The 17034-nt window shown below is 42.6% G+C and overlaps 1 protein-coding gene across 3 annotated transcripts in view; it reads left to right on the top strand.

Annotated features, from left to right (window-relative positions):
- Positions 1–17034, top strand: part of TRAPPC9 (trafficking protein particle complex subunit 9) — a 691224-nt gene that overhangs the window by 449031 nt on the left and 225159 nt on the right. Inside the window, exon 22 of one of the 3 annotated variants that reach the window (XM_073590387.1) lies at positions 11205–11384. The exons of the other annotated variants lie outside the window; for them this stretch is intronic. Coding sequence (XP_073446488.1) covers positions 11205–11215 — 11 coding nt within the window. The 3' untranslated portion in view covers positions 11216–11384. Of the gene's footprint in view, positions 1–11204; positions 11385–17034 lie in introns of those variants that run through there. 3 annotated transcript variants of the gene reach the window in all.

The raw sequence follows: 17034 nt of genomic DNA, 5'->3' as shown, positions 1-17034 counted from the left end.
GGGTCCGCAGCAGATTTAGCTGCTTTGTACAGTACCATTGTTTTCAATGGTAATCTGAAAAACGCTGTGCACATGCTGCTGATTTTTCCGCAGGTTCAAATCCGCAGCATGTCAATTCTTTGTGTGGATTCCGCAGCGGTTTCACACCTTCTCCATTGTAGACGTGTGAAACCACAGGCTAATCCGCAGGTAAACTGCATGTCTTTTGACCTGAGAATTTACCTGTGGATTTTTCCAAATCCGCAGGACCTTAAGGCTATGTGCACACATAGATTTAAGTCCATTAATCTTGTACAAATCCTAGAACAAACCATCTAAGCTACTGTAGTTATACCGGCCCACGACCAGATGCCCTACAAACATACAGACCCTGGACTAGTTACTAAAACTAATACAGGTGTCAGATCTAACCCCAAACCAGAAAACCTAAACTTAGTAGCCTGAGGCCGAATTCTTTGACCTAGTACAGACCTCAGACCTGATGTCCTAAACCTGTACAAATACAGACCCAAAAATCTACCCTGCTTAGAGCGCTGGGAACTCGCTGATCGTTGGCTCCCGCTGCCACACACAGTGATGCGTGCTGGCCAGCGGGAGCCCAGCGATCAAAAAATGGCCGTGCACGATCAGTGATACCCGGCGGGGTGGCCGGTCGCTGATCCCTGTCACACACAGCGATCTCACTGGTGAGATCGCTAATGCGTCACAAAATCAGCGATCTCGCTAGCGAGATTGCTGTGTGATGACGGGGCCTTTAATCCGGGTATTTAGGATAATGCCGGCCTTTTATGTAGAAAGTGTGGCCAAATTCACATTAGAGAAAACCAGACCCATATCACAGATTGCTGCCTGCATGTGATGACGCTATGCCTGAGTCAGAGCTGGTAAGTCTTGGAGGAGCCGGGTGCTGTGTATCATGCCGGGGCGCCGCGGTGATGCGGTACCCTGATTAAGTCTAGTTATGAAGTGATCTCATGGGTCCACCCATAACCCTGTGTAAACTTTAACCGTGACTGATGAAGGTCCACTCTTAGGACCGAAACGTTTCCGTCTGTTACTACCTTGTGGACACCATTAAGATTTGCTTGATCGCGTTAAGTTGCGTGCCGGTGTGGGAACCTACTCTGGCACCTTCCTACGGCTGTGCCCTTGCTTATATTTCTACACTATAATAGGTTAGTAGTCCTTCACCATTCGAGGTCTTCTATATCTGTTTGTCAATTATGTCCCCAATTTTTTTGAGACTTCATCTAACATTCACGGCGCCTCCACTATTCCCCCAAACTCCAGAGTCGTCTCTTGCGTAGCCGCTTCCCTAATCATTCACCGATGCCGAACGCTCACTGATTTCGGCTCTTGTATCTCGTTGGGGAAGTCATCCATCTCATTAACATCTGATTGATAGTTAGAGCCTTGATCGATGAGACGAGTCGCCATATGGCTGGCGCTTTCCTCTGGGTCCGTCCCTGCGCGTTTCCTCCCGTCAGACCATAAGAGGGGATGTGATACACATGTTTACTTAATGCGGTACATAGTGTTCCGTCGTCTCCTGCGCTCCAGGCCCTGCAGGAAAAAGGAATGCGACTCTCATCCTAATCTGTGCGCGCCGGAGCTGGAAACATCGTTCCCGTATCATCTGGAGAGAAAAAAAAAATCAACAAATGCCATTTATTTCCTTGTCTGGTAACAGAATTTGGGATGGCTGAGAATCTGCATTTTAAAAGGTCAACATTATGTTTTTTTTCCCTCTAAAATTTGCATAACGAGGTAGAATATGTCCGGCTTGCATTTTCTGATTTATTTTTGCCTTGCAGGTTTTAAAGGTCCGGTCGTTTCCAGGAGAGAGTCAGCATTTGTTTTGCATAATGCTCATTAGATACCTGCAGCAATCAGGAGAAAAAGACTTGAGTGTAGTTTTCAACAATACTTTTGCAACGTTTTTTTTCTTGTGGTCTCCCGTTTTGTGTTCACAGCCTTCTTGCAGACCTCTGAGTTTCTATGGATGCAGACAACAAACATAACCTATAACCTGTGCAGTCATGTGTGACTCCGCCCCATCTGTCTGACAACTGACCGACAGCAGATCCAGAGGGCGGGGAGAGTAGAGTAACACCTGACTGCAGGTTCAGACTACACAGAACTTCACTGTAGTCTGTCACCATAGAGACACATTGGTCTGCACAGGACCTGTGTACACAAAATTGGAAAAATTTAAAACAGTTGGCATTTATTTTGAAGCATTGATGTAGTGTAGAATGTGTATGTAGCAATGTAATGTATGTCCACAGTGACTGCACCAGCAGAATAGTGAGTGCAGCTCTGGAGTATAATACAGGAGGTAACTCAGGATCAGTAATGTATGTACACAGTGACTGCACCAGCAGAATAGTGAGTGCAGCTCTGGGGTATAATACAGGAGGTAACTCGGGATCAGTAATGTAATGTATGTACACAGTGACTACACCAGCAGAATAGTGAGTGCAGCTCTGGAGTATAATACAGGATGTAACTCAGGATCAGTAATGTAATGTATGTACACTGACTACATCAGCAGAATAGTGAGTGCAGCTCTGGAGTATAATATAGGAGGTAACTCAGGATCAGTAATGTAATGTATGTACACAGTGACTGCACCAGCAGAATACAGAATAGTGAGTGCAGCTGTGGGGGATAATACAGGTTGTAACTCAGGATCAGTAATGTAATGTATGTACACAGTGACTGCCCCAGCAGAATAGTGAGTGCGGCTCTGGGGTATAATACAGAATGTAACTCAGGATCAGTAATGTAATGTATGTACACAGTGACTGCACCAGCAGAATAGTGAGTGCAGCTCTGGGGTATAATACAGGAGGTAACTCAGGATCAGTAATGTAATGTATGTACACAGTGACTGCACCAGCAGAATACAGAATAGTGAGTGCAGCTCTGGGGGATAATACAGGTTGTAACTCAGGATCAGTAATGTAATGTATGTACACAGTGACTGCCCCAGCAGAATAGTGAGTGCGGCTCTGGGGTATAATACAGAATGTAACTCAGGATCAGTAATGTAATGTATGTACACAGTGACTACACCAGCAGAATAGTGAGTGCAGCTCTGGAGGATAATACAGGATGTAACTCAGGATCAGTAATGTAATGTATGTACACAGTGACTACACCAGCAGAATAGTGAGTGCAGCTCTGGAGGATAATACAGGATGTAACTCAGGATCAGTAATGTAATGTATGTACACAGTGACTCCACCAGCAGAATAGTGAGTGCAGCTCTGGGGTATAATACAGGATGTAACTCAGGATCAGTGATGTAATGTATGTACACATTGACTGCACCAGCAGAATAGTGAGTGCAGCTCTGGGGGATAATACAGGTTGTAACTCAGGATCAGTAATGTAATGTATGTCCACACTGACTGACCCAGCAGAATAGTGAGTGCGGCTCTGGGGTTTAATACTGGAGGTAACTCAGGATCAGTAATGTAATGTATGTACACAGTGACTGCACCAGCAAAATAGTGAGCGCAGCTCTGGAGTATAATAGTGATATAACACATGATACAGTTGTGGCCAAAAGTATTGACATCCCTGCAATTCTGTCAGATAATACTCAGTTTCTTCCTGAAAATGATTGCAAACACAAATTCTTTGTTATTATTATCTTCATTTAATTTGTCTTAAATGAAAAAACACAAAAAGAATTGTCCAAAAGCCAAATTGGATATAATTCCACACCAAACATAAAAAAGAGGGTGGATAAAAGTATTGGCACTGTCGAAAAATCATGTGATGCTTCTCTAATTTGTGTAATTAACAGCACCTGTAACTTACCTGTGGCACCTAACAGGTGTTGGCAATAACTAAATCACACTTGCAGCCTGTTGACATGGATTAAAGTTGACTCAACCTCTGTCCTGTGTCCTTGTGTGTACCACATTGAGCATGGAGAAAAGAAAGAAGACCAAAGAACTGTCTGAGGACTTGAGAAACCAAATTGTGAGGAAGCCTGAGCAATCTCAAGGCTACAAGTCCATCTCCAAAGTCCTGAATGTTCCTGTGTCTACCGTGCACAGTGTCATCAAGAAGTTTAAAGCCCATGGCACTGTGGCTAACCTCCCTAGATGTGGACGGAAAAGAAAAATTGACAAGAGATTTCAACGCAAGATTGTGCGGATGTTGGATAAAGAACCTCGACTAACATCCAAACAAGTTCAAGCTGCCCTGCAGTCCGAGGGTACAACAGTGTCAACCCGTACTATCCGTCGGCGTCTGAATGAAAAGGGACTGTATGGTAGGAGACCCAGGAAGACCCCACTTCTTACTCTGAGACATAAAAAAGCCAGGCTGGAGTTTGCCAAAACTTACCTGAAAATGCCTAAAACGTTTTGGAAGAATGTTCTCTGGTCAGATGAGACAAAAGTAGAGCTTTTTGGGCAAAGGCATCAACATAGAGTTTACAGGAGAAAAAAAGAGGCATTCAAAGAAAAGAACATGGTCCCTACAGTCAACCATGCCGGAGGTTCCCTGATGTTTTAGGGTTGCTTTGCTGCCTCTGGCACTGGACTGCTTGACCGTGTGCATGACATTATGAAGTCAGAAGACTACCAACAAATTTTGCAGCATAATGTGTGAGAAAGCTGGGTCTCCCTCAGAGGTCAGGGGTCTTCCAGCAGGACAATGACCCAAAACACACTTCAAAAAGCAGTAGAAAATGGTTTGAGAGAAAGCACTGGAGACTTCTGAGGTGGCCAGCAATGAGTCCAGACCTGAATCCCATAGAACACCTGTGGAGAGATCTAAAAATGGCAGTTTGGAGAAGGCGCCCTTCAAATATCATGGACCTGGAGCAGTTTGCCAAAGAAGAATGGTCTAAAATTCCAGCAGAGCATTGTAAGAAACTCATTGATGGTTACCGGAAGCGGTTGGTCGCAGTTATTTTGACTGAAGGTTGTGCATCCAAGTATTAGGCTGAGGGTGCCAATACTTTTGTCTGGCCCATTTTTGGAGTTTTGTGTGAAATGATCAATGTTTTGCTTTTTGCTTCATTCTCTTTTGTGTTTTTTCATTTAAGACAAATTAAATGAAGATAATACCAAAGAATTTGTGCTTGCAATCATTTTCAGGAAGAAACTGAGTATTATCTGACAGAATTGCAGGGGTGTCAATACTTTTGACCACAACTGTATATACAAGTAGTGTACAATATTTCCTTTTTCTTTCTTGTGGACTATTCTGGTTTTAGCAGAAGAAGGTTATTCAGTGCGGTATAAAAAGAAATTTTTCCAATAAACTTTCTATTAATTTCGCCCCGTTGTAAAGATCTCTGCTTGCCGCCATTGGATGGTTCATGTGTCGGTCACACAGTCGCTCATCTCCTAACAAAACACAACTCCAATAACTGGGAGTAAACTAGAAAACTTCCTATTAAATGACATCTGCAGATTGCGATGCTCTTATGAAATCTCACTCTGATTATTACCCTCGGTCCAAAGCTTTATTCGGGAGTGGGGAATTCAATGTTGTTGTTTTTTTTTTAATGCTGCGTCCTCTTTTCCCTCCTAAACGTCTCCCCATCCCCCCTTCCCCCAGAACGGAAAGTGAAGTAATTGGGCCTGACAAGCTGGATTCGTTTGCTGAATCTGCCTGTGAGCCGGAGCACTGTTGCTGTGGAAATGTACAGGCGAAATGATCAGCTGGCCCTAATGTGATCTGATCAGCGCTGTCTATTATTCTCTCCCAATGTATGTGTTTCATTATTATATTTGTGCTCTTTAAGGCAGAATTTCCTCGTCTATCAAGTTTTTTTTTTTGATGTTCTAATAATACTTTCTTCTCAAGAAAATCCATAACAAATATTCAATTTGTATCATAAACAGTAAAATGTGATAGAAGGCGAGGCAAAATGTCAGATTGAGGTAAAAGATGGAAGATCCTATCGGTCATTTTTATCTGTAGTCTACAAGAGACGAGAAAAAAAGTAAGAAGTGGTCGTAAAATGACTTGTGCCTTATCGGTCCTAGAAACGATGCACCGTCTCGCGAAGAGGTTGGACGCAAGAGTTGGGGTGTACACTGTGGAACTTTAGAGGAACACCTTGTAGACAGAGTGTTTACGCTCACCTGGTGAGCTGGACCTTCTAAGCCTCAGGCCCAGATTGGCAAATGGACCCTGGGTGTCAATGCAGCGAGCTCAAAGGCATGTGGTCATTCTCAGGAATCTCTGAAGCAACAGGACAGATGAAGGGAAGCCCAGCAGGGATGGAAGAAATTAATGCACAGAAGGTGGAAGATACCGAATATGAACGTCTAGATGCTCACTCCCAAGATAGAGGTGTATGACAGTGGGTCTCAAATAGGTCTAGGTATAGATGATGTTATTCACGCCGGGCAACTAGAATAAAACATGACGTAGAGCACAGCAGAGGGCAGTGGACCCCGGGGAAGGAAACATAGCTCAAGATACCCTGGACAGGTGTGTAACACGGAGGAGCTTAGTGGTTGATCCTCCTTTTCTACCTCTAGTTGGGCATTTCATGTGGACAAGTTGTTGTCCCTCTTCAAAGCAGTTAAGGGATTAGATGGACTAGACTTTGTATATTCAGTAATAGCTGACTGCCAGGATTGGTGGTCTCCAAGGACATCACGCTGATTGAAAAGGTTTGTTGCCTACTGAAGATATCCATTCTTTAGAGGTTGATAAAGCTGGACTGTCACAGTGCCTACAGAAAAGTAGCTTGGAAGAAGTCTCATCGTGGCATTCCTGTCTCAGGCTGCTGGTTTGATCAGATTTTTCTTAATTTCAAAGGAAGAACTTATTACAAAAACAAAGCTTTTTTTTTTTTAAAGAAAAGCTTGATCCAGTCCAGTGATCAGATTTTTTCGGCTATAGGAACCCTCAAGAAGCAGCAGGTTTTGCCAGGCAAGATTGGCTTGGCGACCTTTCCTCGTCATTGAAGTTTTGTGTTTCATGGTGCCAAAAGCAAGAGTCATTTGTTCCTAGCCGTGCACTGGTGATACCTCCTCGATATCCATATGCCATCTTCCTCTTGGCATCGGCAAGAAAACTTCTCTAAGGGTTGTGTGTTTCATCTTTTATGACAAAAGCTTTTAAAGGGAACCTGTCACAAGTTTTGTCATATCAGCTAAAACACTAGTGCATGCTCTTATCTCCCGCCTCGACTACTGCAACCTCCTACTCTCTGGCCTCCCCTCTAGCACTCTGGCTCCGCTCCAGTCCATCTTACACTCTGCTGCCCGACTAATCCACCTGTCTCCCCGCTATTCCCCAGCCTCCCCCCTATGCCAGGCCCTTCACTGGCTTCCTATTGCCCATATGCTCCAATTCAAAACCCTAACTATGACATACAAAGCCATCCACAACCTGTCTCCTCCATACATCTGTGACATGGTCTCTAGGTACCTACCCGCACGCAACCTTCGATCATCTCAAGATCTCCTTCTCCACTCCCCCCTTATCTCTTCCCACAACCGCATACAAGACTTCTCCCGTGGTTCCCCCATACTCTGCAACTCTCTGCCGCAACACATCAGACTCTCACCATCAACGTAAACCTTCAAGAAGAACCTGAACACCCACCTGTTCCGACAAGCCTACAGCCTGCAATGATCCTCGGTCTACTGAACCACCGCATGACCTGCTCTACCCTCTCCTACTGTATCCTCACCCATCCCTGTAGACTGTGAGCCCTCGCAGGCAGGGTCCCCTCTCCTTATGTACTTGTGTGTCCCTTGTCTTACACATGTTTATTATACTTGTCTATATTTCCCCTTTTCACATGTAAAGCGCCATGGAATAAATGGCGCTATATAAATGCATAATAATAATAATAACTATCACCTTAATCAGCGCCTGTGATGCATTCCTTAATAGCTTATATAACACCCTGTCTCCCCTGTATATCCCCAAAAACCTTTTTTAAGTTCTCCCCCTCGCTGTATGGTAGTCCGGTCGGTCTGGTCCGATGGAAATGGTTTCCGACCTCTCCATCCCTTCCTCCCACCTTCTGCTGCTCCCCATCCTCCATTTTTAATTGACACAGATGACGCCTCTCATCAGCCACACTGCCGGACGAAATCTTGCACCTGCACACTCAAATCGCGACTCGCACCTGCGCACTATGCTTTGCCCTACTGCGGGCGCATGCACACTTATGTTTTCTTCTCTGCCAGCAGTAGGGCAAAGTATAGTACTGTATAGTGCGCAGGCATGAGTCGCGATTTCTGTGCTCAGGCGCAATATCTCGTCTGGCAATGTGGATGAAGCAAGGCATCTTCCACGTCAGTTAAAGAAGGCGGATGGCAAGCAGGTGCCGGAGGGAGGGATGGAGAGGTCCAAAACCAGGCCCATTGGACTGGATCTACCGGATTACCATACAGCTCTGGAGAACTTTATAAGGTTTTTGGGGGGCATCAGTGAGCTATATAAGCATTTATGGAATGCATCACCAGCGCTGAATACGGTGATTGTTTTAGTTATATGACATAACTGGTGACCAGTTCCCTATAAGAGGTGAGCATACTCTAGAAAGGATTGCAGGTCTTGTTGGGTTGGTGGACTAGAACCTAGCTTTGCTTTCTCCTACTTTTCGACATTCTCCTAGTGTTGCCAGATTTGGGCTCAGCCTCATTTTACATCCTGGAGTTTCCACTGTATGATTACCCCCCTTGTGTCATCATTATGTAGTGCAGTTTTGTTTCAGACTGCTGCACATACATTATCGTACTTCATCCTCTTTAAACTTTAAGGTTCCGTTCTCGATCCGGCTGCCGATCTATCCCTCTGATGTTGTTCACAACTGCGTAATTTCTGATGCGTTTGGCACTTGCTTACCGGAATGGCAAGCACAAATTAGTCAGCGGAGACAAATGTATAGGAGTAAACAAACTCCGAAGCCGGCTAAAAATAATTCTGTATTCTCAGCAGGTACATAGTTGCTTTGTTTTTGTAGGACCAGCATCCGTTATCGCAAGCTCTTCGTAAGTCGTATGGTAGTATCTCCATCCAGAGAGGCACCTGTCGGTGCTCTTGGGTATTTTATCATAAACAAATAATGGTTTTGTGTAGGATTTACCACCTCTCAAGAGTGTCTGGCATCGTTGGCGAAGAAACCAGTTATTGTTTTTTTTACATTTCTGAAGCTAAGCTGTAGCACCAGATCTTGATGATCATTGATGTCTCTTCTGATCAATGTATGACATCTATATTTGTGTTGCAGTTTCCATTAGTAAATGTGAAAAATGCCTTAGACTCAATTATGTTTCTATCCCTTTTGTGGACACAAAAAAAAATATTCTGTCTATGAACCACATTAAAAAAGTTTCAGGGCTCCAAAAAGTTCTCCTTGATCTTCTCCTGGGTGGAGAAACTGTGTCACCCTTGAGTCTTGATTTAATGACGAATGAAAATCAAGAAGAATGTTACAACAATCAGCAAAAAAAAATAAGTGTTAACAAGGTGGTCACATTCACATTTCTTAGACTGTTCTGGAGTCATATAATCAAAGTTTCATCTGTCATCTATGACTCACGAGATAATATGTAGTTGGTTAAGAACATATGACCACATTACAAGTTAGAGTACATTGATGATTGGGTAAAAATATATCGCCTTATGGTAACATATGGTTTTCTAAGAATACACCAGCACATAGTGAATTAAAAATATAAATATGCTTGAGTGAGATTTTTTGAGCGAAAAGAAAATTACCGTATAGGTAAACACGTGGTTGGTAGAAATGTAAGACATAATAATGTTACACAGTCTGTTCCCACGTAATTTTTTCTAAGAATAACTGAGTTTCTAGGTTTTGTTAGAACATTTTAAAAATGGGAGAGAGTTTTTTTTTTTGTTGGGGTAGCAAATTCCAGAGTATGGGGACAGCACAGGAAACATGTTTTTGTTTTGTGAAAAACAGACAGACATGAGGAGAGGTGAGAAAGAGGTCTTATGGACACCTGAATGACAGGTAGCAGAAGATTATGAATAAACAGGGTAGGTTATGGGTGGCCTAGGTAAATTGTCTGGGTAATGGGCAACCAGTAAAGAGAAGAAAGGCAGAGGAGAATCGAGAAGAGAGATGCAATATTTGGACTTCAGCGTTATGGGTGGATTGAAGTGGCACAAGAATGCAAGATCGAAGAGAGAATGTTGCAGAAGTCTAGGCTGGAGACAATAAGGGCATGCACTAAGATTTTTGTTAGTTTGAAGTTGAGAAGGAAGCTGATTCGAGAAATGTTTTGAGTTAGAGGTGGCAGGACATAGTAAGGTTTTACAGACAGGCAAGGTTGCACCCAAACATCAGGCTTTGGAGACTGAAAAAATTGTGGGGCCTTTAAAATAATTGTCTGGTGAGGGCTAAAGATAATGAATCTAGGTTTCTCCTTGTTTAGGTTAAGGAAGCTGGAGGAGAAGTTATAGCTTGTAGGCACTCTGGTATTCTGGACAGCAGAGAAAAAAAACACTGGGCCAAAGAGTTAAATTTCAGCAGCATATAAGTGGTATTGTTAGTCATGGGATTTTTTAAGTAGTCCAGTATCAAAGGTATAGATGGAGAAAGGTAGGGATAGAAGGTTAAAGCTTTGAGGGACACTAACAGAGAGAATGTGAGATGAGGGGGGTGGTCTGAGAATAGGAGATAGTAAATATGTCGTTATTGAAGAATGAGAAGGTCAAAGAGAGGCCAAGTCTGTGATGTCAAGTCATGAACAGGTTGTAAATGGATGGACGGTGTCCAAGACAGAAGACAAGTCAAAACGTTTTTTGACTTTGGCAGGTAGCAGGTCATTAGTGACTTTGGTTTAGGCGGTTTTAGTAGACCGGTGTGTTCGGAAGCCTCATTGTAGTATTTTAAATACAACATTGGATGAGAGGTGGAAAGACAGCTCAAGGTGGGCATGCTGCTCAATGAGTTTAGAGGCAAGTGGGAGGAAAGAGAGGGGGGAGACACCTTGGGAAAGAAGACCTGTCGAGGGATGGCTTTTAAAAAATGGGCCTTGATGTTTGCTTGTTTGAAGGAGGAAGGAAAAATGCCAGTGGTTAGATCTGGGACAAGAACCCTAGTAAATCGAGGGTTGAGATGGGATGGAATAGCGTTCAGTAGAATGTTGGTGTGGTGAGATTCGGAGAATAGAGTGATAGTTTTTTCCTCTGTAATGATGGTAGTTATAGGTTTACTGTTCCTACAGCTACAGGTTGAGGACCACCACTCTACAGTCATCTCAGCCCAACTACAGTGACTAGACGTATTGGAGAACCAGTAATGACCGTGATGACAGTGTCCATCGAGTTCAACATCAAGGACCGTTCTAACGTCGCCTCGAAGCCCCGTTCCTTCTTCTACCCTTTCAGGGCAAGTGTCACAGATGATTCCGCAACTCGGGTGGCATAATCCTGAACCAAGCCGCCCTGAATATGCACAGCTATATGTCCTTTCACATAAGGAGTGAAGTGTTTTGTACATGTGAGAAAACACCGCCAGGTTGCCTCTGCAAACCCTTGTGGAATCGCTCCCCTTAATTTTCCTTCAGTGTCAGCATCTTATGTCTCCTCATTGACACAATAATGAAACCTTCCATGAAAATACAAAGTCCTCGCAGTGACAACCTGTCTTGACAACCAGTTGACCATTGTCTGGCTGACGTGACAGCACGCAACACGAAAGGTCACGGTTTTGTAAGCTCGTTCGTTCTCTCACCCCACTTCAGTCTTTAGATTTTTTTTTTTTATCTTTTCATTTGACCTTTGGTAGAGGCTTTTCACTCGCAAGGAAAGACTTGGGAGGTATCTTGTGCTGAACAGATATTTTAATAATGTTCAATCATTTCTCCAGTGTACAAATCCGTCACTGCTGCCTCCATTCGGGCGCTAGTTTTACAGCGTTCTGCTCTATTAAATTTTATGTTACTGTTTTGTAGCTTTACATACGTCATCACCTAAATGTGGAGCTGCAACTCACAAAAATAAGTTTTCTTATTTTTACATCTCCCATTAACAATTTTTAACGTCTGACGTCTGCTCATATGAAATGGAAGCTGATTCGAAATGATCACTATTGTTTTAATAACTTTTTCCATATCAAATAGTACATGCAAACATAAACTTTATGCTTCTTTCCCCTTTTATCTACCACTTCTCCTTCTGTTTACTGAACTCATCATTCACTTAAAAAGAAAAAAAAACAGCTAAAACCCATAACCCATCTCACTCACTGAGAGATCAGATTATACCAATCTATTGAAGTCTATGGAGAGGTAAGGGGGATCAGAATTAAAGAGCGACAAGTAACTCGGTTAGCCCCCAAGCATGTTCAGATATCACGTGAACCGAGCACGTTCACTCATCACTATTCTGTAACATTACACTAGTAGAATTACACTGTGCAGCTCTATTCCATAAAACGGATCCCGACGCATCCTAGTGGGGTCTTTTTGGCCCTGGAGGTGTCTCCTGGTGGTGCCCAATTATCTGACCTTGCTGTAAATCCATGTTTAGTTGTTCATGCCGGGAAGCTTGCCAGAGTCAGCGCCACATTTGGCAATGGCTCATTGGGGGTTCGATTGTGAGGAAGAGGTCAATTATCTTCTACCGTCGTGTAACCTTTTTATTATGTGATTGAAGGAGTTGTCTCAGAACACCATAGGTTTAGCTTCTGGGATCACTGGCAAAATTAGAGGATTTTGGAAGCCCTTTTCCCAATACTGGCTCTCAGATTAAGAGGGTTGATTGTGATATGGCAACCTAGGGCTGATTTTTCTGAGTTAATGATGCTGCAGGGGAAACACAGTATTACATGGTGGTCAATGAATGGTTGACCATACAAGTCTTCCAGTGCATCACCGCTGGATGTTTTAATCGTCCGTGTTTGGACAATATAGAATCATAGAATCGTAGAGTTGGAAGGGACCTCCTGGGCCATCTGGTCCAACCCCCTGCTTCAAAGCAGCATTCGCTAAATCATCCCAGTCAGATGTCTGTCCAGCCTCTGTTTACAGACTTCCATTGAAGGAGAACTCGCCACCTCTCGTGGCAGCCTGTTCCACTCATTGATCACTCTAACTGTCAAAAAGTTTTTTCTAATATCTAATCTGTGTCTCCTCCCATTCAGTTTCATCCCATTGCTTCTACTCTTTCCTTGTGCAAATGAGAATAAAGATGATCCTTCTACAATGTGACTGCCCTTTAGATATTTGTAGACAGCTATTAAGTCTCCTTTCAGTCTTCTCTTTTGCAAACTAAACATTCCCAAATTCTGCAACCTTTCCTCATAAGACAGGGTTTGCAGACCGGTCACCATTCTGGTCGCTCTTTTCTGAACTTGCTGCAGTTTGTTGATGTCTTTTTTAAAATGTGTTGCCCAAAACTGGACACAATATTCCAGATGAGGTCTGACCAAAGAGGAGTAGAGGGAAATAATGACTTCACGTGATCTAGACTGTATGCTTCTGTTAATACATCCTAGAATTGCATTTGTCTTTTTTGCTGCTGCATCACACTGTTGACTCATATTCAGTCTGTGATCTATTAGTATACCCATGTCTTTTTCACATGTGCTGTTGCTTAGCCCTATTCCTCCCATTCTGTATATGCTTTTTTTCATTTTTATTGCCCAGATGTAGTACTTTGCATTTTTCCCTGTTAAAAACCATTCTGATAGTTGCTGCCCACTGCTCCAGTTTATTTATATCTTTTTGAATCCTCTCTCTCTTGTCTAGAATTAGCTATCCCTCCTAGCTTTGTGTCATCAGCAAATTTAATCCGTTTACCCTCAATTCCTTCATCTAAATCGTTGATAAAGATGTTGAATGTTATGAATGGGAAACCGAGGAGGAAAAAAAAGACAACAAGCTAAGTCTCAGAAAACCAGAGAAGTTGGTAACTATGCAGATTGCAGATCCCTGATCTTAACCGCACAACTAGCAGCAGTCGTGGAGTGTTCCTACGTTGGTCCTAGACGCCTCATCACAACCGGAGAACTACATAAGCCTAAAGCAGGAAAAGAGGAAAACTAACTGCCCCAGAGCAGACCACAAAGGAAAGACAGCCCCCCACATGTATTGACAGTGAAACAAGATGAAAATACAAACAAAGGCAGGAAAATAGGCTGAGCAAACGATGGGGCCCGGCTAACTAAAAAGGACAGAAAAGGAAAGACACTGTCTGCAATCTGCCAAAAACAACCTACAAAAATTTTGTCCAACACTTCTGATAGCAAAATTAACCCTGAAGTCACTAGACTTCTAAACCTATATCAGTACTCTGAAATATTCTGAGACAGAGCAAAAAAGAGGCCAATCTCATAAGGGACAAAAAACAGATTGGCAAATACTGATTAATAGGAGTGGAATTTCAGCATAGCCCCAGCAGGGGCAGGCTGATTACACAAAAAACTGAATTGACCAACAAGCGCAAGTGTGAACATAGCAAAAAACAAACTTAACTTGAGAAGACTGGAAGAGAGCTGAAGTCCAGGACCTGAGAAGCCGACTGAATCACCAGCACCCGGATAGGGCGTTGGCTGTCTTATATCCAGTCTGATACTCCAGAGATCCAATCGTTATCTTCCTCATCAGGTGGCAGATCACTACCACTTAAACCAACCGCACTACTTCCTGTCACCACCAGAGGGAGAACGGAAGGGTAACTCTCAACTGGTGGAGCAGAAAATGAGTTCATGACAGTTGAACAATACAGGGCCCAGGACAGAGCCCTGTGGTACCCCACTTGAGACATTCTGCCAACTGGATGTGCAGCCATTTACGACCACTCTTTAGGTCCGATCACTAAGCCAGTTATGATTCCACCTAACAATTGCCTTGTCCATTCCATACTTAGTCATTTTTTCAATAAGGATTGTATGAGATACTTTGTCAAATGCTTTGCTGAAGTCAAGATATACTATATCTACAGCATTTCCTTGATCCACCCAATCAGTGATTCCGTCATAGAAGGAAATTAAGTTAGTCTGACATGACTTATTAGTTACAAACCCATGCTGACTCTGTTTAATCACTTCATTCTTATCCAGGTACTGACATACATGTTGTTTAATAATTTGTTCAAAGATCTTTCCTGGTATAGAAGTCAGACTCACCGGCCTATAGTTGCCTGGGTCCACCTTCTCCTTTTTGAAGATAGGAACAACATTTGCTCTTCTCCAGTTTTCTGGGACTTCTCCTGTTCTCCAAGAATTTTCAAAGATTATGGAGAGGGGTTCAAAAATTTCTTCTGCTATCTCCTTCAGTACTCTGGGATGTAATTCATCTGGACCTGGAGACTTGAATTCATTTAGGTTAGCTAAGTGTTTCCTTACTATCTTTCTGTTTATAGATATCCTGGATTCTTCTATTCCCTTAATAGGACAGTGAAGAACAGTTGATGTTACATTTCCTTTCTGAGAGAAAACAGATGCAAAATAGGAATTTAAAAGTTCAGCCTTCTCAACATCCTGTCTTACCATTTCATCATTTTCATCCTGTAGAAATCCTAAAGCATCTTTGACTTTTCTTTTACTTTTGACATATCCCCAAAATCCTTTATTATTGCTTTTGACATCTCTTGCAAGCCTCAATTCACTGTCAGCTTTAGCTAATCTGATTTGTGCCCTGCAGGTTCTGCAGACAGCATTATATTCTTCTTTAGATATGCCTCCCTCTTTCCATTTTATAAACATTTTTTCTTCCTTTTTAGCATGTGCTTAAGTTCTGTGTTCATCTATCCTGGTTTCCTTAAATGCTTCCTATTCTTCCCTCTTTTCGGAATTGTTAACAACTGCGCTTGGAGAATTTCATTTTTCAAGATTTCCCATCCTTCCTGGACATTTTTGTCTTTAAGGATATCCAGCCATTGGATCCCTCCGATTCTCTTTCTGAATCCCTTAAAATCTGCCTTTCTGAAATCTAACCTTGACGTCTGAGTCTTCACAGGTCTTCCTCCTCTAGTTATCCAAAATTCTAAAATAGCATGGTCGCTACCTCCTAGGGTCCCAGCCACTTTTACCTCCTCAACCATTTCCTTCCTGTTTATAAGGATTAGATCCAAGGTAGCAGTTCCCCTTCTTTTCTGCCCTACCTTTTGGAAGATAAAGTTGTCAGCAAGAGAGGATAAGAATTTCCTTGACCTGTTAGTTTTGCCTGAGAGCGATTCCCAACAAATGTCTGGATAGTTGAAATCTCCCATGACAACTGTCATATTTTTTGGAGAACTTGGCCATTTGATGCATAAAGAATTCATCCATATCTTCAGCTTGCACAGGCGGCCTGTAGTAAATGCCTACAATGGTGTCCTTTCCATTGTTCTGTCCTTGTATTCTTACCCAAACAGTTTCCACAGAACTCCCAGTCTCTGAAGCTCCAATCTCTGTGCAGATATACGCATTTCTAACATACAATGCGACACCTCCTCCTCGTTTATCAAGTCTGTTTCTTGCAAATAAGTTGTATCCTTCTAGTCTTGTATTCCAATCATGTGTATCATCCCACCAAGTTTCAGTGATTCCAATGACGTCATATTTCTTTTCCTGTGTTAGTAGTTCCAATTCTCCTTGTTTGTTGCCCATGCTTTGTGCATTAGTATAGAAACATTTTAGTTTGTGATTGGTTTCTCTTTCTCCAATATTTGTATTATTTAGATTCTTTTGTCTTTGTTCTTCCTTTCCACTTCTAATAGCAGAGTTCTCAATAGCATTTGTCAGGTGTATGGCTTTTTCTGGTCTTTTGCTTCCCTTCCCATGTTGTTCTAGTTTAAAGCTCTCCTTATATAATCTATCCTTAAATCGTGATAGATTATGGCACGTCATACGGCGATAATTAATAAAGGGTTAATGACGCATTAACGCATTCAAATCATACTTCTAATTTTGCAATATATTTGCCCCCACCCATTAAATTTAAGGAACACACGACTATGTCTAATTTCTACCCAAGATAATTAAACTGATAAATGAAAGTGACTGCCGTAATAAGCGAGAATGCAGAATCCTCCCCAGCCGGGAATTCAGGTAATTGTTTCTGCCTTGAC

Source organism: Dendrobates tinctorius, unplaced genomic scaffold (assembly GCF_039654945.1).
Source record: "Dendrobates tinctorius isolate UK_male_01 unplaced genomic scaffold, ASM3965494v1 ptg000116l, whole genome shotgun sequence".
In the NCBI taxonomy this organism is placed as follows: domain Eukaryota; kingdom Metazoa; phylum Chordata; class Amphibia; order Anura; family Dendrobatidae; genus Dendrobates; species Dendrobates tinctorius.
The sequence above is the reverse complement of the archived record's forward strand: the minus strand, read 5'-3'. Positions and strand labels throughout refer to the sequence as shown.